The sequence below is a fragment of the Folsomia candida genome, unplaced genomic scaffold (genome assembly GCF_002217175.1).
Source record: "Folsomia candida strain VU population unplaced genomic scaffold, ASM221717v1 Fcan01_Sc016, whole genome shotgun sequence".
In the NCBI taxonomy this organism is placed as follows: domain Eukaryota; kingdom Metazoa; phylum Arthropoda; class Collembola; order Entomobryomorpha; family Isotomidae; genus Folsomia; species Folsomia candida.
Window position 1 is genome coordinate 1290442 of NW_019091208.1, and position 22447 is coordinate 1312888.

The 22447-nt window shown below is 35.7% G+C and overlaps 1 protein-coding gene and 1 long non-coding RNA gene across 2 annotated transcripts; both read left to right on the top strand.

Annotated features, from left to right (window-relative positions):
• Nucleotides 1–11231: 11231 nt before the first annotated feature.
• LOC118437831 lies at nt 11232–12678 on the top strand. The gene is made up of 3 exons (XR_004836400.1): nt 11232–11278; nt 11579–11695; nt 12410–12678. It is a non-coding gene; the product is annotated as an uncharacterized LOC118437831 (long non-coding RNA).
• Nucleotides 12679–16928: 4250 nt separating this feature from the next.
• Nucleotides 16929–19189, top strand: LOC118437837. The gene is made up of 2 exons (XM_035857228.1): nt 16929–17225; nt 17283–19189. Exon 2 carries the CDS (start codon nt 17297–17299, stop codon nt 19109–19111), a length of 1815 nt encoding a protein of 604 aa, XP_035713121.1. The 5' UTR covers nt 16929–17225; nt 17283–17296; the 3' UTR covers nt 19112–19189.
• The last annotated feature ends 3258 nt before the right edge of the window (nt 19190–22447 follow it).

A 22447-nucleotide genomic window follows, 5' to 3' on the forward strand; every position in this document is an offset into this window, starting at 1 on the left:
AGTTGAGTTACTGAATCTATGGATTTGTTAGTGTTGATGTGGAGAATTTAGAGGGTTTTACTCTTGAAATGGATATCCAAATCAGAAATCAATGTTTCTGTGACTAAATTATTTAGTTTTTTAGTCAATATTATTGACTCAACATGTATCAACATGAAGGTACCAGAAGAAGAATTTTACTTGGAAACGACTTGGGTTTGTCCCGTCGATTCGCGTAATTTGTAAAATTATACTCTAGGAAGCAAAAACGTGAGTATCATGGCAAATGAGTGTGTTAAGGTTGGTGAGAAAATGTTATGAGTGATTATGTGTTATTTTTAATACATAATTCAATTAAACTTCAAAATGTAACTCAACTAGAATTATTTGCCACTCTTCTCAAACCTTACCTCAAGAGCCACATCAAACCATTGGAATTTAAGTTCTACCCATTTTTATGTATGACAAAGGCTTATTTAAAATTGAAGTAAAATATGTACATTGAGCAACATTAACTTAACGAAACTGTGCGATAACTCTTAATTTCCTAAAAATTTCTGTGCTTCGTAAACCACGCCCTTCTCATTATATCTATCATCCACACCCACATCAGTTTCGTTTTTGTCGTCAAAAATCATTTTTGACTGGCAAGTGGTCAAAAGTGGCTGAAAGTAAAACGGTCTTGATTTTTTAGGGCGTTATGAATATGAATATGGACAGGTTTGTATAACGATACATATTATGAATAAATGGTTAGTCTCATCCACAACTTTGTTTGGCCTGCAGTAGAGTGTGTCCTAAAAGTTTCTCCCGATGACTTTTCCGCTCGGTTTTTGGCTCTAGCTTTTGCATCTGTGAGTTTTGTTGTGCAATTTTTTTTTGCAATACGATACCAAAGGTAAAGTCTTCTCACAGGCATACGGACTTGCGTATATTGGCATTATCCAATGCAGGATGTGGTTTTAAGTGAAAATACGCAAATCTGAAAGAAGCTGGGATTGCGGAGCAACAAAAAATATTTCAAACCCCAACGCAGTTAAAATAGTTCGAGGACAATCTCCCCATAAAAAAATGCTAACCTGCGTATAAAATTGCAAGGAAATTGGTTAGTTCTGCAATAAAAACTGGAGGAGCCTAAATCTTGGATCACGGAATTTTGGGAAGAATTTAAATACTTTGATTACTACTGGTTGTAAAATCCATAAGTGGTTGATAGGGAGAAACTTTTAGGACACACTCTACATATAATTCTGATAAAAGTGTGGGCTGTGTTATCAGAACTGATAAATGAATGGTTATGTTGGAACGATTGATTAGGCATCTACAGAAAAGATGTTTCTTTCAGGCTGAAATTATTTCGTTGGATGACTTACTAATTAAACACACTGTATTTAGCAACCTGTAAGTTACTCTCTGAACAAAAATAAGAAAAGTTTAGCCAGGATTGACTAAAAAAAGCTCATACACCCACAAGGTAAAATTATCCGAAGTTTGTTCCGCACCTTTTTTTCAAATTTTACACAAGTACATACTGGAACATAATTTTTAGAGTGTCAATTCCGTTCCTACGGAACGTAACTTGCTCTTGATTGCGTATCTATATACATATTTAGTAGCAATTATTTGTTGTATAATGAAAATTTATTTCTTATTGCGTATTTGCAATGAGATGATGCCCGCGGTCTCGCTCCGATTTTGATGAAAATTGGGTAATGATGTAGGCTTAGATGAATCTACGGGTAACGCTTTGTACCTCGATCGTTTAGAGTGTGGAAACTTTTATCAAACTGTACAGCGATGGTTTTAGTGAGTTATGAAGGTCTAAAAATCAAGTAAACAATCTCGAAAAATGTTACACTTATCTTTCCATTGAGAGGACGCTTTAATGATTAATATCATGGATTGCCCACCGGCAATTTATTTATTGTGGCAAATGATAAAACTAGTTAATTAAATTACAAATGTATGTACATAAAAATTATTAAAAACTTATGTCTAATGACATAAGTTTGTGGTCTAATGTGGTCTAATGACCACACAGAAACTGTGTGGTCATTAGATTTGTTATTCACAAAAATCAATTAGGAATCAAAATCAATTAATCAAGATACATGTCGGACAAGGTGACCAAAAAAGGGTCAGAAATTAATAAAACCATAGCTTTAAAACAATTCGTAATTTTAATTCTGATAAAGGAGTAAAGAATAAGTAAATAAAACGTTAAGAAGCTTAACTGTAACGTAATTTGATTGTAATTTAATTTATGAATACATTTAATTATGATTTTATTTAATTTAATAAATTTAATTGTAATTCAAATACAAATTTTAACAATATAGTGGTATTTTCGCACGAATTTATGGTAAAATACATACAAAACAGACGTATTTAGTATGATAAGTACCTACACAAGTAAGTGATGTTAGGGTTGCCGGTGAGATGAGTTCATCTCATCTCATCTCATGTGAACATGAGTTTGAGATGAGATGAGATGGCCGCTAAATGAGATGAGAACTTAAATGAGCCGGACAAAATGTTGTGAGATGAGACGAGACGGGATATGATGAGATGAGATGAGTAGTGAGCCAACTCACCAAATAAGTACATGTGTCACTTTTCATCTACAGTTTTCCTTTGCCCCAAAACTGAAACATAACTTAAATCATGTCCTCGTGTATTATGTTGATGCCCATTCAGACTCAATTCGACAATTAGTGTTCATCATAAAATTTAATTATCGCGTTCACACCTCCATTTTTTATTATGGGTAAGTTTTGTTTGGCTTTACATTTCTCAATATTAAAATTCAAATTACTTGCTTTCTCAGATGTAGGATCGAGTCCAGCGATACTGGATTCAAATGAGGTCCAAGATGTTGTTCCTCAGTTGGATTTCAAAAAACGGAAATTAACATCCGAGGTACACGAGCACTTTTCTCTGATGCAGGATAAGTTGCATTTCAAGTGTAAATATTGCAGGTAAACCTAACAATTTTCTCACTAATTTTTAATTACCTCCTGTGCTCATTAAGTTTCAACTTTTTAGTAAGAGTTATCAAAAGGGAGGCGGGGCTACTTCAGGGATGAAAAGACATATTGAGAAGATTCATCCAAGCATTCTACAGGACAGGGGGGCGAGTACATCAGGATCAATCGTTCCTCCAAGTCCCGTTAGAACAAATTAACTAAATGTATGCTTAAATTGTGAATGTGCTAATAATATGCAATACGTATTTGAATCAGGTACTCAATAATGAAACACTAATGAACGGAATTGTGGAATTCGTCCTTGAAACCGACCAGGCTTTCAGTATTGTCGATGATTCATCATTTAAAAGATTGATTCGTTTAATAAATCCGGAAGTAAAACTTCCGGGTAGAACAACTTTACGCGACGCCGTATCAAAGAGGTACCAAAAAGAAAAGGAACTGGTAGCAGCACAGTTGCAGGTACACATGTACATATAGGCGGATTACATAATTTTGAACAAAATAGTAAATATGTATCTGCCGTAGGAAATTCCTGGAAAACTATCTTTCATGGTCGACTGTTGGACATCTGCAAACCAGTGGGCGTTTCAAGGGATCGTAGTACAAGGGATTAGTAAAAATTGGGAATTAATTTCCATTGCACTGGACTTGACAATTCTAGAAGGATCTCATACTGGAATTAACTTGGCGTCTCAATTTATGAAAGTTCTGGAAGAATTTAGCATCGTTAAAAAGGTCCACTCTATTACTACTGACAACGCTTCTAATATGGACACGTTCTTCACAAATTTTGAAGAGCAGATGAAAATTAAGGTATGTCAGGCTAGTGCTTGTTTTTATTGATAAGGTATGACCCAAATTCACCGTGGCAGTGGGAAAAACTAAAGGAAAGACACTCCTAAAATCCACCAAAAATATGTAGATCGGAAATGAAAAATATCGAAAAAAACTATATTTTTATCCCAAGCAATTTCTTATTTAAATAAATGTATGAAACTTCTTTATATATGATTGTAAAGGCCGTGGCCATATCAATCGAGCACTAATAAATTTACCTACCTACCTTATCCCAAGCAATTTCTTTGAAGCTTAATATTTTTAAAATATGACTTCATATTCGTATTGTCCATACATTTCTTAGAATAAGTTATTATTCGTCTCAACTTAAGTAAGCTTTAAAATGAATAGGTATTCATATTGGAAAAAATGAGAAACAATTAATACTGTTCTAAACTGCTAGTTTTATATGTCAAATTGTGACGAATACTTAGCCAGATGCCGAAAATATTTATGACTAATAAAAACTGCATTCCAACTTTTTCCCACGTGCCGTATGAAAAATATATTTGGACTGGAAAATCGACTGAGGTTAACAAAAAATTGATTTTAATCAAGTTGTGTCTTTATTAAAATATCATTAGGAGGAGAATTTTAAAATTCAAGACTTTCGTGTTCGATGTTTGGCACACATTCTTAATTTTTGCTGCCAGAGTGCGTTGGATAGTTTACGAGCTAAATATGACCCAAAGTTTGACTCCATTAGCGAAGAAGCAGAACAGATGGACGGGACGAATCTTCCTATTCTTACGAAGGTTTTTATAAACTTATTGCGAATAAATTTTCTTTACTAAAATTCTTTTACTCCTCAAGTTAAGAAACAGCGTACTCTACCTGCGAGGTTCCCCACTTCGACGAGAGCAATTCCACAATGCGATGTTTTAGGAATTGAAAAAAAAGAATTAGTCTTGGATATTAAGACTAGATGGAATTCTACAATTGCCATGATTACACGCGCTGTTGAGTACCGAGAGGTGGAAAATAAAAACTATTGCCCCAACTAATTAATTATATGAATCCACAACTATGTAAATTGTCTATTTTTAGCCCTTAGAATATACACTCCGTAGGGAAAAGAAATTACACAGTTGGATATTATCTGCTGAAGAATGGGCATCAATAACCAAGATGATAATTTTGCTAAAGGTTATATAATTATTTTTCTTTTAATTCCAAAATTTTATGTATCAACGTCCCATTATTTTTATTTCGCTCAACTATATCATTGCAGCCATTCGAGGATATGACAGTGTTGATGTCCAAGCAAGATTTTCCTACTATCTCGTTCTGCGCTCTAGTTTACTCAAAAATTTTTGGACATTTAGAAAAATATCGAATCGATCCGAAACGAAAATTGAAAGCAATTGACCCATGTAATGGACGGGTACACCCAAAGTGGTTACGGGATGCTGCCAGTAAAGCTTACGACAAGCTTGGCACTTACTATCCATCCTCGGATGGGTTGGTATATGTAATTGGAACGGGTACATAATATATACCAACATCAACATAATTATACAACAAGGGAAACTTCCGAGGTGCCAGTCGTGTCCAGGGTATCCACCATGTTTTTAGAATTTACTAGGACAAAAACCTTGATGCATCTCTCATCCAGGCTCCTAGTGGATTCTAAATTCATTGCGGGTAACCTGGACACGACGGGCATCTTGGAAGTTTCCCATGCTATTTTTAGGTAATATAAATATGCCGTTTTATTTTTTTAAGTTCTTGACCCACGTTGTAAGATGGATTGGTTTCACTTAGCTGGATTTACGGAACAGAAACGGACTAGATATTTAAGGTAATATGTTGCGCTATTAAAAACTCAATTAAATAATACTCTAGCTAAAATGATTGATAACTTCTCAGTGAAATCAAAACATTTTGGATCAATAACTACAAAGAACCCGATTCTGAAGAAGATTCCACCGAATTGGAACCTTCTTCCTCTTCTGTTGAAAATGAGCAGGATATTTTTATGCAGTTCCATCAGAAACAAAGTATGGTGGTGAAAAAGGACGAGATGGAGCGATACTTATCGGAACCAACCGTTAGATCAGATTCCCAAACAAATGGAGCTCTAGGGTGGTGGAAGGTAGATTTAATAATACATTTAAGCGGTTCAGATTACCAAATTATTGACATGTTTTTTTTACAATAAATATATAGAATCACGAGGAAGATTATCCAATGTTGTCCAAAATGGCTAGGGATTTCCTATCGGCATCTGGAACCAGCGTGCCATCCGAAAGATTATTCTCCTCAGGGTCCACGTTAATTAATCCACGGCGTCAACGAATGAAGCCGTCTACAATACGTGAATGTGTTTGCACTAAAAATTGGACGAAATCAAAATCGCAAGCATTGTTTAAGGAAGAATTGTGCTTGGCTGTATCTGAGAAAATGTGTGCTGATTGTTAGAATAATGTTTCGGATAATTTGCTTGCATTGTAAATAAGAAATAAATAAGTGCAAACTATAATAATGATAACATGCAAGGTACGGTTAAAGATAATAACTTCACATTACTACTTCATTCATGATTTACGTGTCATATGTATATGAGTTGATATGAGTTTTGGCAAAATATATGTAGCAAACAACGGTTTCATTTTTTACACAGGATGCATTTTATATACAAAATTTTTAGCGTTCAGGTTCGCCTTTTAAAAACAGGAATTGTAAATGAGCCATCTCATCTCATCTCATGTGACGATGAGGTGAGATGAGATGAGACCAGTTACAATTTTGGCAAACTGAGTTAACTCACATCTCATCTCACCAGGGGGTGAGATGGGATGAGACGAGCTCCATCTCACTTCATCTCATCTCATCGGCAACTCTAAGTGATGTTATTTGTAAATGTTGTTTATTATAAATTACGTAAACTCTACTAATATAAATATGTACATACATATTTGTGGAGTGCATGTAGAACCTATAAAGTTCAGTATTCTTAAGTTTTAAGCTTAATATATCTGTAATCAACAATATTTCTAGAAATTTACAAATTTAAAGAAAATGAAAAGTGTGGTTTTTAAGCAAAAATTAACCCAGAGACTCATCTCAATTAAAAGATTAAAGACTAATCTCAATTTTTAATTCGATAATTGTAAATTCTTCATACATACATCACCCTCCCAACGATCATCGTGATTGCATAATTTTTTGAAGTATCATCTATCCCTAAAAATCCCTCATATATTCCCCTCTGAATCCACTCCTCTCTCTTGGCCTCTACCAACTTCTCCCTTCTCTCCTCCACAATCTGATATGGTACATTGGGAAAAGTTGTGGCTATACCGTCCAAAAACTTGGTCGGATCATCCCACCCCCAGCAATTACAATTCCTAGGACACTCCCGCAGTCTACGACCCTCACCTTAAATTTCTTCCCAGGAGGAAACTGAACAACCAATTCGCGCAGGGTGTCACAAACCGCAATATTCTTCGGGATGAAAGACTTATCTAAGAATCGGGCTAATCCAGCAAAATTCCATTCAGCTTCCTCCACAGCCCCTTATAAAAAACCCACCCTGATTTTCTCCAAGGCTGGAAATACTTTTCTTCCAAGTGGTGCGCCTCCTCGTCGCGCTGGACGCCGAATTCCGCATAACGACTTTATTCCGTAATTTTTCCTTCTAAAAGGAATACTAAGGTAACGAAAAATATTTCACTAACAATGAAATATTAGTGTAAGTTACACCGGGATTTTTTGAGAGTTACATCAAAAAATAAAATTGTGAATGTTTTTTTCCTTTATAAAATTTTGGCAAGTGTTATAATTTAATATTTATAATGAAGTCTTACACTACATACTACAAAAACCAAACTTCAAAAAACACATTCAAGTCGAAACAACATAAAATTCACCAAGTAATGAGAACAAATATTTTTTTAGAATCCAGAACAAAATTATGTCAAAGCAATGTCTACGTAAAAACCGATAACAACCAACCAGGAATATAAATTAACCATTTATGAAAAAAATATTCTACAATAAAATAATCACAAAACAAATAAAAAATAGTTGTAACATTTACCTGTAAATACAGATACTCTTTAAATAAACGGTTACAACGCATATAACCAAGGGGTGAAAGGAGTGTCATACGTCAATGTGAATATCAAATTGTTCGAAAATTTGTTAAGATTGACACTTCTGACGTGTTTTCGACTTTTGTGTCTTATTTGTGTCAAATTTAACAGTTGATAACCCTTATGTGACCTTTTCGTCCGGTTACAAAATCATCAGAACTCGAATTCAACATTTTAACCCAGGCATATATTGACACCGGCGGTGTTGATTTGACAAAGGGCCTTTGTCCATGCGGCGAAAATCCGTGTAAAAATTCATATGAGTAAATCACAATAAATGAAATTGCGTAAATTTTTTTGTTTTGAAACAATGGGCATCTGCATCCTGCCATGAATCGAAAAAATTCCATTTCTTTCTTTACCCTCTCACTTAAAAGTAACCCTCCACAGGCCAGAACACATTTCTCCGATCCTCAAAGGCGGCTATATTACACAATGCAAACCAAATCTACTATTGCCTTCTTCCACCTCATATGTCTCATCCTGCTCCAGCTGTCCGGCGGAAATACTTTCTACCGGCCGATTGTCACGATGCGGTTTGAAATTCAGTAACTTACCAATTAAAAAAAAATATTAAAAAAAAATCTTCATTTCAACCTCAACAAATATTTTCCTTCGTCTAGCGATGCCCCTGACACGGACTTCTTTACCAAGCCTGGTATCCAGGACGAAATAAAATTTATATCCTACATAGTGGGCTCAAAATTCCTGTATGTAATTTTTTTACAGACCTCCATCTCGAAATTCGTTCAGGAAAATGTCCGGTCAGGAAGACGAGGGAGATGGAAGATACTTACAACCCAGTTTTTCCGGAAGTGTATACCTACCGATATCCCGAGAAGTGGAAAGTAATTTTTCAGCCTATACATACATACACTCGAAATAAAACTTGTGGAAAATTTACCCAAGGTTGAGTAAAATAAGACGGTGACACAAAAATTGGGTACAATTTTTCCAACCGTTGTGTAAAATTTGTCCGATTTGTGTAAAATGTATCCAACGGTTGAGTAGAATTTGCCCAACCGTTCAGTAAATTTTACCCAATTGTTGTGTCATTCTATTTTTTACTCAACCTTGGGTAAATTTTCGACAAGTTTTATTTCGAGTGTACAAACATCATGTTATCTTCACTTTGTTGCAAACAATAATTGTTTCCATGTCCGTGTTAAAATTTTTCCTGCAAGTTTTCTAAAAAATAAAAACTTTGTTTAAAGATTTTTTTTATATTTGCCTAGATTCCGCTCGACTTTTCTATCTACGAACTAGTACGAACACGAGCCGCTCAAGTCCCCTTGGGTAAGATGATCCAAATAATTAACGTATCACTCTTTCCGCTGGAACGTAATAAAGTTGGACGTACTTACATCCATCTCATTTATGAATACAAAATAAGTATTCCGAATTCTTTTGTGTAGAGTTTCCGCCCACAGTTAGATTTATGATTTCACCTCGAACCCTTAAGGCGGTTCTAAATAATGGGTTCAATTTAATACACCACCGAATAAGCTGAAACTTGCCACAAAGTTTAGTTGAATCCGCCACCGGATGAAATTTTTCTAACGCTAGCTTTTTCAGCCACCTATTTAGATGGTGGTTACAACAAATTTAGATGAACTGCCATTAACATCTTTTATGACGTTAACTATCTAAAAAGTTCATCTGGTGGCAAATTCAGCTAACATTTGAGGTAAATTTCAGCTTATTCGGTGGTTCATTAAATTCAACCCCTAAATAATTATGCAAAATTTTGCCAGCGCAATGTGTACATGCCAAAATGGTACCGTATTTATTCCACTAATTTCTAGAAATTGGGACGGGTAGACACGGATATACTCACATACCACTTACAAGGGACACTCACGACCTGTCGTTTGAGTCCAGGGTACCCACTATGTTTTTTAGAATCTACTAGGACCCCAGATGAAGGATTCATTCATATTTCCGTGTAAAACTCATATTTGGCGCCATGGCGTGGCGCCAAATTCGCCAAATTTGATGGTTTTTCATTTTAAAACCGCCGTAACTTTTGAAATCCTGGACGGATTTTCAAAATTTTTGGCAGAAATCATGACAAGTAGTTCAACTTTCGTATTCTATGAAATTTTTTCCAAAATTATCGCTTTTAACTGTTCGCAAAATTTCGAAATTTCGGGTTCGTCGAAAAAATGCTAAAAAATATCTCAAAAATTAAAATTTTTTTATTTTTATTTTTTTCTCTACAATTTCGACTTTTCTGATCATTTTAAGCATAAAATTTTAAAAATCCGACATAAACTGCAAAAGTTATGGGGGTTTGAAATTGGTCGAAAATGCAAATTTTTAAGTTTGGCGCCACGCCATGGCGCCAAATATGAGTTTTACACGGAAATATGAATGGATCCTTGATTTGGGGTCCTAGTAGATTCTGAAAAACATAGTGGGTACCCAGGACTCAAACGACAGGTCGTGAGTGTCCCTTGTTAGCCGAAGTTGTGCATACCACTAATCCTAAGAAGGTCGAGAGGGCAGACATTTGAAAACGGATTTACCTCAAGAACAAGCAAGGAACAGACATCACGCTTCACATTTTCCTCTATGAGAATGAGACAACTACGCCAAATGGCGATGCAACGCTTAAAGCGTACAAGGAACCCATGCAAGAACTCGACTGCGAAGGGACAAATTTTATTTCAACCTTATTAAATTTATTTCGCACCATATAACGATTTTTTTCCTATTTATATGCGCAGTTTCAAGTAAAACGAAATTAAATTCTCTTTGTTACAGGATTATTTCGAAGCATCTACATATAATTATTTCCTTACTTTTAGAATAATCTCCAGTCCATACGTTACATCACGAACATTAATTATTGACAATTAATTCCATATAGCACGTCTCAAAAGTAACTTACTCGCGTCTCAGAGGTACGCTCCATACCACAAGGACAAAAATCTAGTACTGCTTGTATAAAAAAATAAAAAATCTGTATTTCGAAATATGAAAAACAATTTCATTAATTATACCCATTCGAAGTCTTCAGTAGGACTGAAGACACATACGACACCACATTTTGAAGGAAAGTTCGGGGCAAAGTGTACATACACGTCACTCCCTTGTTTTATAACACTTGTTAATAAAATTATTGAATTTAATGACCTCTCATCCGGTCCTGCAACACGTATGCAACGTGTATGAATCCATGCGTTACACAACACGTCCACGTAATAAATACGTACATAAATACGAAAACAATTGGACCCGGAGAGGAAGCGAGTCCTATTAAAAGCCCGTAAAAATCAAGTTTGTCCTCAAACTGTGAAATATGTTTGCATTCATACTTTGTCACCCAACCAGTTGCAACGACCCAAGGAGATTGTACATATTCCACATAAAGTAAAGTATAGATATTGGGAACTCTCATCTTTGCAAAAAAAAATCACTCTTTCGCAAAACCCTTATTTCTCAATTCCGCGTGCGATTTCGAAATTTTTTCCAATATTTTTTGCTTAATAAGAAAATCAAGGTTAAGATAACTTTATTTTTGGACCAACAGAGTGAGAAAAGAACGAAATCGCACGCGGAATTGAGAAAAAAACGTTTTGTGAAAGAGCGCAACAAATGATTTTTTACACAGTAGGAACTTCTCATTATAGAATTTTGTGGGCTAATTTTTACTATTTTCTACCGGTCTAGATGAATACTTCGGGGGTACTTGTCTTCCTCACTGCTGTCATCCTTACCGTCATCCTGGTTGAGCAACGCCGTGTCTCCGCCCTGGTTGAAAATGAGGACGGCCTGCGTAGTACTAGAGTAAGTTGAGATGGGGAAATATTTGCGTAATTATGGGGGGTGTTTCTATGTAAACCGTGGACAATTTTCCGTGAAGGTGACTTTACTCCTTGATTTTGGGACATTAAATGCCAACCGATTAGAGATATGTAGTGGAAATTATGGTAAAATATGTTACGTATTTGAAGCACACTATGTACAGGTTACCCATCAACAAGGCCCCCTTGTGGGTCTAAAGTTAAACAAAATCAATTTTTACAATCAGTTAAACTAACTAAAATATCAATTTAAACTGCATTTCATAGGAGGGTCGGACAAAATTGGGAAATAAATAAATTCCCATCAGTTTTGACTGGCAGATTAACAACGCCATGGTGTGAAGTGAAGGCCTCCGATTTGGTTGCCTTGTCCAAGCCGATACAACCAACATTTTTTTCAGGTAGTTTGTGCGATGGTCGGAATTTGTCAAAATATTTGAGGTCCAAGTTGAAAAATAGGGTGATTCTTACTATCCGGAGTCAGCAAACCTAATCCCATTCCTTTCAAACGGAAACTTTTTGACCTTTGACCTCAAACAGTTTGACAAATTTAAACGATCGCACAAACTGCGTCAATGAACGTTGGTTGCATTGACTTGAACCACACAATTTTAAAATTTAAGCAATTCGGAGGATTACACTTCACACCATCGCATTTTAAGTGAGATGAAATATGTAACAATTAATTTATCTGTAGGTGAAGCGATGCATTGGGAATGGAGCATGATCCTGTTCAAGTGCCATGAACCCCTTTGCTGCAGGGCAGTGTTGTAAAGGATCCTGTTCTCCTGGAATAAATACACCCAACACTTTAATCCTTTGCTACTGCAAAGACTTCTAATGAGAAAGGAGCACCACTTTAAAGATGAAGATTACTATGATTTGACGATTAAATTAAACAATTATTTTTGAATATTCAACAACTTGGAAAACTAATTCTGAGCAAAATTCTAGTCCAAATAATTTTTAAAATGGTAAAGATTTAAGGTTAAATTACAAAATAAATTGGCGAATTATGGTTTTAATCGCGTGCACGAGTGTATTTATTGTGTGCTTAAAATAATAATTTTCATGGAATTTGGATAGGAATCACATATGCAATTTTGTTAATGGGGCATACTTAAATCGTTTTCTAACCGAGGGACATTCCTTTGTAAGAGGGACCTGGTCGTGGTAAATTGTCGCAATTTCTGAACGAGCCGGAATTCAATTAAAATAAAGATTTACTTACTTGGAGTTGCGTAATCCTATTTGTTGAATTTAGTATGGATCATAACTAATGATATTTTTGTAGTTGTATGAAAATACCATTATTTTAGTAGTATTATAATTGAGTGTCTCTTAGCCCCATCATTTTGAGTTTCCTTGTCTTTTTTGGGTTTGGGCCACTCTTTCTTCTATTACTCTTTCTTCTATTACTGTGTGAATGAATTTTTTATGCATTATTCTTGGTTTTGAGTTGGAAGAGTAAAGTCGTATTAAATTAATGCTCCAACAAATTACTTGATTCTAATTAAATAAAGTGGTTTAGTAAATGTAATTGTCTTTACTGGTTCCAGCTTTGATTTTAATGTGACGAATCACAAGAACCCAGTCGGGAGAATAGTTTTTAATTCATACATCACATTCATACTCGTCAATTTTTTAGTGAGGACTTTGGGTACGGGTAGTAAGTCTGCTCCCTCAACACTATTTCTGACATATAATGAATGCTTAATGCTACTCTTATCCCATTTGGCTTATAAATTATACTGCGTCCTAAAAAATGGGCACGTCGCTACTATTCGAGCGACTATTTTCAAAGGAACCGCTCACAATATGGCTGTCAAATCCGTTCCGAATTTTCAAATCCGGATTTCGGACTATCCGTTTTTCTTGGGACCCAAATCCGGATTTAAAATATTTTTTGTTATTATTAATATTAATTTTCTTGATATTTGAACGCTGTAAATAATCTGGTAATAAGCAGTGCCGAAAGAGTAAAGAAGGAAAATGCTCCGAATGTCCCCCAATACCAAATAGCCGAACGATTTTGTACCAAATATAAAGCCTGACATCCTGGGCATCTGGTAAGGCAAGAGATCTTCCAACAATCCAAAAAATATGGAGAGTAATGAGAAAGAAAGTGGCGGAAAACTATGGCGAAGCTCAAATCGGAAGGGCCAGAAAAAAACTTCGCTCAGTGCAGAGATATGATGTCTGAAAAATTCTTGGATACAATCTAAGAAACTACATCGTATTCTGATCATTTTGTACCATATATAAATTCTATCTATTCCACGTGTCAATTGTAATGATTAGTAATACCCAGTCCACTGTCCCAAAATCACAGTCCTATAGCAATATTGCGTTTTACTGTGGGGAATAGCAAGAGAAGTAAGGATTTAGTGGCAAACGTTGAGCGAGTAAAAGTATTTTTCTACGCTGCAGCGTAGAAAAATGATTATGATTATAATTATGATTATGATTATGCTTATGATTATGATTATGATTAAAAATTTCCTTAGCAACATAAAAAAACTTCCACGGCAACATAAAAAAATTTCCCTAGCAACGGAAAAAAAATTCCTTGGCAAGATAAAAAATTTTCTTAGCAACATAAAAAAATTTCCTTAGCAACATAAAAGAATTTCCGTAGCAACGTAAAAAAATTTCTTTAGCAGCGTAAAAAAAATTCCTTGGCAACATGAAAAAATTTCCTTAGCAACATAAAAAAATTTCTTTAGCAACGTAAAAAAAATTCCTTGGCAACATAAAAAAATTTCTTTAACAACATAAAAAAATTTCCTTAGCAACATAAAAAAATGTCCTTAGCAACATAAAAGAATTTCCGTAGCAACGTAAAAAAATTTCTTTAGCAGCGTAAAAAAAATTCCTTGGCAACATGAAAAAATTTCCTTAGCAACATAAAAAAATACCGTTAGAAACGTAAAAAAATTGCCTTAGCGACATAAAATTTGCCTAGCAGGATAAAAAAATTTCCTTAGCAACATAAAAAAATACCGTTAGGAACGTAAAAAAATTGCCTTAGCGACATAAAATTTGCCTAGCAGGATAAAAAAATTTCCTTAGCAACGTTAAAAATAATCTTTAGCGACGATAAAAAACTCCTTATGCATTAAATTGCTTACATAAGTTAGTTTGTGGTGCCAAGGAATTTCGATATGTTCGTGTAAAACTTGAAATGTGGCCCGTCTTTAAGACGGGCTTGTAGGCTAGTTATTAAATAAAACGGAATTAAAATTATTTCTAATTTCAAAATTTGACATTAAACGATGCTAATTGATAAATGCAATAGTTTTATTAATTAGATAAGCAAATTCATTAATTAAAATTTACAAAAGTAAATAATTTGCAAAAATATTCATATGCTCCTGGTAGGATTAGAACCCACGACGTCTCGTTGCCAGCCAACGCGACACACCACTGAGCCAAAAGGCCGAAGGAACTGAAGCGCAGCGTAGAAAAATACTTGTGTTACTCGCTCAACGTTTGCCACTAAATCCTTACTTCTCTTGCTATACCTTTTAGTAATTGTATCATTTGTTTTTACGCTCGAGCGCAAAACAAAATTTTTCAGGAGAGCGCGCTCTCCTGAAAAATTTTGTTTTTGGATAAGGCCCCTTTGGCATTTGACACAAAATGGAGAAGGCTCTTTTGGCAGCTTCAACGACGACTTCATGCTGGGAGCAACGCCTGAGATACATATATGCATCAAAAAAGGTCGCGCAATTTTTTGAACGCACTTACGTCTTTTTAGAATTAATGCGACTATATCTAATAGCCGGCATACATACATGTCAGCAATAACTAGTATACTCATAAGCCGACATCGGTATATTAGTATGGTCCAGTGACGTTCAACGAGTTATTGGACGAGGTGTGGGGTGATAAAAGTTACGTTATCTCTGCAAAAATATAAAAGTAAAGGATATTCACTTGACTTGAGTGATACTGCTGGCAAATAATCGCATCCATTCTCTGCACAGGTAATTCCAGCCGGCTCCACTTCATGGTGGAAGTTATACAACGAACTACGCAGTACCTCGTATACGTTATGTTATCTTACTCAATAAATCAAACAACAAATAAATTTATAACAGATAAACCAATCTGTACAACACGAGTTGGACAGTACAATTGCGGCCAATGGCATTACTTCAACTCAGATCTCTAGGGTTCCAAAGCTAAATACCAGTTTCCACATGCAGACAATTTTGTTATATTGTCATTGTTTCTGGTGCAAGAATAAACCGCAAGAAAGTGGTTTCTTACAGAAATTTTTACCCGCAAGGTTTAAAAGAAACTACAACCCCTTCGCTAGATGCACTTTCTGGCATTTCTTACACCTTGCATTTCTTATTCTGAAGTGTAAAAATGAGAAAAATCCAGAAGAAATGGACAATGTGTATGGTGTAAGTTTTTGCGAAGCAAGAATTTTTCTACAAACGGAGCGAAAACCAAATGAATTGAATTTCTAATCCTACAATTCGTCCATAACATCCTAGACACGAAAGTTTCCTGATGTTTTCCGGGAACCTTGGTTTCCCTGATGTTCCAGATGACCACCAGGCTTCGGTTTCTATATTGCGACGTCGACTACAGGGGTTTAGTGCATGCATCTTCCGGGCGGGGAAATCCATCGATCAAGTTTAATCTGACAATTCGGCAAGATTAAAAAGCAAATCCGCTGAAATCAGCAAAATAAAAGATCATGACAAAGGTATTGGACCGCCCCTTAAGACGCGCGCCGGGCGGGAACACAGCGAAATTAAATTTCGAAAAAATTATTTTTGAATAGACCAAGTTATAAGCTTTCCATTGATAGATTTCACCAATTATTGAGTCATGATTGAGAAATTCTGAGCCCTGACTAAATCCAAATACTCTTAGCTTTCAGAAACGGTACACACCTTACGAAAATTTAAGAACAGATTGAAGAAAATCAGCTTGAAAGTAGGTGCAGCCTATGGGCAGAATTTGATGCGAAATCGGAAGAAGAAATTGCTAACTGTAGCAGAGAGCGGAAGTGAATCATTAAAATTTGAACTGTTTGGCAATCCAGACCCTTTGGTACTAAACATATGCAATTTTTTTGAAATTTCATTAACTGTGTAAAAAGTTCTGAGCATTTTATTGCGCCGGTCCAATACCTTTGTCATGATCTTTTAAGTTAATCTAATCTGAATAAAGTGGCATCAAGAATTTGTGTAACGTAAGTACCAAAATCATAAATCACGTAATGCTGTGGGGTGACCCACAGTTTTGGACTGGAAATCCGAAACCCTATCTTGCCTCTCGCATTTTTACATTGAAATTCTGCTTTACAAGATAAACTGCTATCAGCTCATGCTGGTGAACAAAGTCTGCGTTCAAATTGGTTCAACGGCCAGTACGAATCTTACGTACACTGAGTAATACTTGGATTTTCTTCTTGCTAAAATTATTGGCATCACTTTACTCTACTGACCGGAACCTTCCCCTTCTTCTAGTTTGATTCAGACCCCAACCTGGTAAGACAATTAAAAACGTAATTAACCCAACAAATTTTGATATCATAAACCCTACAGAAAAATACGCCATAATGGAGCCAGAAACAACAACTTTCACTTCTTGGTTTGATCATCTCTCCCTGGAAGAATTTCTGGGTTTCGGATACTACGGACATGTATTCAAAGCTATCAGCGGAGCAAAATCAAAAAGATTGTCAGCCGTCAAAGTAATATTCATTGACACGTCTGGAAAATTACCTGAAGAGCTGGAGGAAGAAAAGCAAATAGTTTCTCGAGAGTATAACCTGATGACAGGTAAAAAGCATGAAAATGTATTAGAAATTCTGAAATCGACGTACACCCATTTCACCGTCTCGGACCTTAACATCATTAAAGACTTGGACTGTCTAAAAGAAAATGAGAATGCCGCAGATATGATTAAATTTCGAACTATACAAGCAGAAAAAAAGCCCATTTCGACATTTTGTATACAAATGGAGCTGTGTGGGAAAAATTTGAGACAATGGCTTAACGCTCAATCTATTAACAACCCTAACAACCTTCAAAAAACCATCATACGAAATATGTTCGAAGGGTTAAAATACCTGCACAGCAATAACATAATGCATCGTGATTTTCGTCCGGAAAATGTCATGTTTAGCTATTCATCAACAACAGATTTTCTTCTGCCTGTCAAAGTCGGTGATTTTGGTTTATGTCGGAACGTGCATAGAGAGCAAACCGTTACGGGTACCCTGACCCCTGGGGTAGGACATGACCTGTATCGTGCCCCAGAAACAAGGGGAAATAATTACGGGGTTCAAGCTGATATCTTCTCTTTTGGACTGGTCGTGTGGGAAGTAAGTCACTTGTTGAGACAAAGAGAAACTCCCAAAATGTTTTACGAACTTGTTGAGAAATCAAAAACGGGTCTGGTTAAGTCTAGTAACCTATTTCGCAATGCTAAGGAATTAATCGTCTCACTAACGATGAGGCGTGTTGAAGATCGAATAACAAGCTTACATGACATAGGACATTTCGATGAAAACCGGAATAAGTTCACCGTCAGGAAAATGAAAGAGTTGAGGCGAATTTTGACGACCTGCAAGCCTGGAGATACAATCGTACTAAAGGATTTCGTTGACTCTAGAAATAATACATATACATTATGTGCAGACAATGTAACATTGTATCAGGAAGGAATAGTAACTCGTCTTGACTTAGTCATCAAGGGAAATAGTTGCACAATCAAGAATATTACTGCGACGGAAATCACAATTGAAGGAAGCAACAATTTGTTGCAAGATATCAATTGCAGTGAGTTTAAGCTAACTGGAAGCAACAATAAAGTATCAAATGGCAGATTTGGCAAACTCTACCATAAGTCATTTCCGGAGATATCAGTATCCGGAGATAACAATTCACTGGAAAATGTGCAAATATCATTACCTTACGGCGGGGTGTTGGTATCGGGATCAGGCAATAAATTTCTGTCCCTGAAATTTAAAGATGTGAGAGATATGGGATTACTAATTTCCGGTTCAAAAAATGTAATTCGCGATTGCACAATGAATACAAGGGAGTACTTCCCGCCTGAGGCTATATATTATGATTTGAAAAAATTCCAAAATTACTCGGACGAAATTAAACGTGTACACGATACCTACGGTGGAATTAGTATAATAACGACTCCAACTTCTTCAGAATCTGTAATCAGTAATACCATCTGCGACAACGTATTTATTTCTGGAATGCACCATCAGCTTGAAAGCTCAATAATCAACAAAACACTAAATTTACGAGGCGAAAATCATTCTATCAAATCATGTAAAGTGCACCAACTATTTGACAAGAGTGACTCGACCGCACATATCGACAACAATTTTGAGATAGTGGAGGTTAATTAATATAGTTGTTATCCTTTAACATCTTGTATTTACATACTCTACATAGAATAAACCGTCGCAAACGCGCATACGGAAGTAGCTTCAGACGTACTTCACCCCAAACGGTCCCACCACAACTCGGGAACACTTAATTTCACTCTATTTCACCTATAGATTAATTTTTTGTAAAAATCTCATTTTGCCCCGACCACACCCCCTGGCGACGAGGGGGTGTGGAACAACTCGGGAACACTTAATTTCACTCTATTTCATCTATAGATTAATTTTTTATAAAAATCTCATTTTGCCCCAACCACACCCCTGGCGCCTAGGGGGTGTGGCACAACTCCGGAACACATAATTTTACTCTATTTCACCTATAGATTAAATTGCACTAAAAATCTCATTTTGCCCCAACCACACCCCCTGGGGCCGAGGGGGTGTGGCACAATCGGGGAAGCACTTAATTTCACTTAATTTCACTTAATTTCATTTAATTTCACTCAATTTCACCTAATTTTACCCATAGATTAAATTGCACTAAAAATCTCATTTTGCCCCAACCACACCCCCTGGCGCCGAGGGGGTGTGGCACAATCGGGGAAGCACTTAATTTCACTTAATTTCACTTAATTTCATTTAATTTCACCTAATTTTACCCATAGATTAAATTGCACTAAAAATCTCATTTTGCCCCAACCACACCCCCTGGCGCCAAAGGGGGTGTGGTCCGGTTGCCCCCAAAAGTTGATAGGATCCTCCCCTGGGGTCCTATGTATGATGGCGAAAACCGATTTCGATTATCTCGATCCGTTCTCCTGATATCCTGCTGACAGACAGACAGACAGACAGACAGACAGACAGACAGACAAAGTCTTCACATAAAGTAGCAGAAGCTACTTAATAATTTGTTTATCGCAATCCAATGTACATATTATATACATACATTCACAGGCTAATAATTTAAGTATTCTTCCCTAATATTGTCAACTTTGAGAAAATAATTTAAACTCGGAATAAATCGCTTTACGCATGTTGGGTATAACATGTACGTAAAATTTATTTGTAGAATGTATTAATCCTAGATAATCCTAACTTGTAGATATATACATGCCAATAAATAGATCTAATGCACAAATTTTTGTCTCAAACATTTGTGTACATTTTTTGCATGCATTAAAACACTCTTAAAAGTAATCACCAGAATGTTGCATGTAGTAAGCTAGAATTGTTCTGCCGTTAATCGTTTAAATATTGCTGTATTTCGCCTATAAAGTTTTCCCATTTTCGCCACTTGCCTGTCTTCTTGGCTGGATGGAATATTTCATTTTGCCACCCATTTCTCCTACGAATATTTCTATTGAGCGAAACCATTGAAATCAAAATCTAATCATTTTCACACTGCGTGAAAATACGAGGCCATTGACGCCTCGTATATTTATGAAAATACATTACGCAATTTTAGCATTTCTGCCGTAGACGAAGCAATCGACGCCACCATTTTTCCATACTGGTCGGAACGTTACGCTGAAAATGGTCTTGCATTGGAACCATTAGAATTCAAAAAAGTTGAGATATCTACTGGATGGGATCACACAAGTATTTGGGATCACAAAAATGTAAATTTTATCCAAATCTGAGAAAAATTGGATTATTGGAGGATTTTTGAAGTTGGTAATTTTTCTAAAATGTGGCAATGGAGTCAAACCACTCCAAGCCACTCAAACCACTTAGGGTTTTAGTACATAAACTCATCTGACACTACCACACATCCAAAGGGCATCAAGATCTGTTCTTATCAACAACTTCTTCGTATCAAGCTCCCCTCCCATGAAGTATTCAGGTGTCGTAATGAAAAGACTAGAAATTTTTGTTTTTGCCTGTACAGGGTGGTTTAAATGTCACGCTACAATGGAAAATTTTTCAATGGGAAAAACCCCTAAACCTCCAATAGTTACAAGACTTGGGACTGAGATTTGTATTAATTATTATGAAAACTGATGGCAAAATTTTTAAAATATTGAATTTCAGAGACAAAATGTCGGTTACTAACGGAAATTTACGAATTTTTCCCATTGAAAAATTTTCCTTTGTAGCGTGACATTTAAACCACCCTGTACATAGCTATCCAGCAGGAGCACTTAATAATTTTGTTATAAAAGGACTGGACAAATAACCTGTTTAGCATAATTGCTTCGTCAATCGATCTGATCCACGGTGGTATGTGAAGGTGAACATTATGATAATAAATGGGGTATGTTTAGTTGCTTGATTATCAAAAAATGATAATAATGCAGAGAATATGAATATTTGTTCAGGAATCCTGGTTTTCGCTAAAATAAAACGGATACATCCAAAAACACTGTTGAAGATTGAATTCAGAAACTCTTTTGTCAAGTTCTGATTCAGCTTAAATTCACTTTAGCAGTATTAATTAACATATTATAGAATTGACTACAATTGGACATACCGTCTCTATTTATACATGAATATTTCCAATTCGGTAGGAAATTAGAACTAAAATTCAGCCATCGCTATTTAAAAACTGGTATAAAAGTGCTGTAATAATATTAATTAAGGAAAAGTCAATTTCACAAGAACTTAGCAACCACGAGGTTATCACCAGACGTCGGATATGAATGATTAATAAAACCTCAAAAAACGAATGAAAAATTACTGTAAAATTCCCAAACTATGACAACAAAATGACCCTATTTTTGAAATTTTTGCCTAGTGTGAGACTATTTTTGTATCAAGAAACAAAGTCTGGGGTGATTTAATTCATTGACAATGAATTACATAACCCAAGACGAAAGTGAATATAAAGTCTTGTAAATTTCTTACAGTTAATCATTTTAAAAAATGATTTCTTTGTAATTTGGTAGGCAATTTGGTAGGCAAAATCTTAGAACTTAGCCAAAAGTAATAAAATTAACGAAAAAAGCCAGAAATATAACTGAGAATATGAATATCAAAACCCGAAAACATGAGAAAACATACTTTAACCTACGTGACCTACAAGTGACTGTGAACATTCTCGGAAAGTTTGGAGACTGTAGGTCAATAAATGGAAAAAGTTATTTTTCATTCATATCCGATGTATCATTATCAGTTTTTACGACTGTGTCTAGAATCGCAATGAAAACAAAACCGGTGATAAAGACAAGACAAAGACCAGTATGTAAATTCTGTGCAATTAGTTGAGTAACACGATGTGGTTCACGAAATAAATGACCCATGACAAGTCGACGTTGATTTATGTATGTTTCCCTCCCAGTAACTGGAGACAGGGCTGGTCTCCAGCTACATATGCATATTTGTCCATACCCGAATATTTGTCCAGGTACCAGATATTTA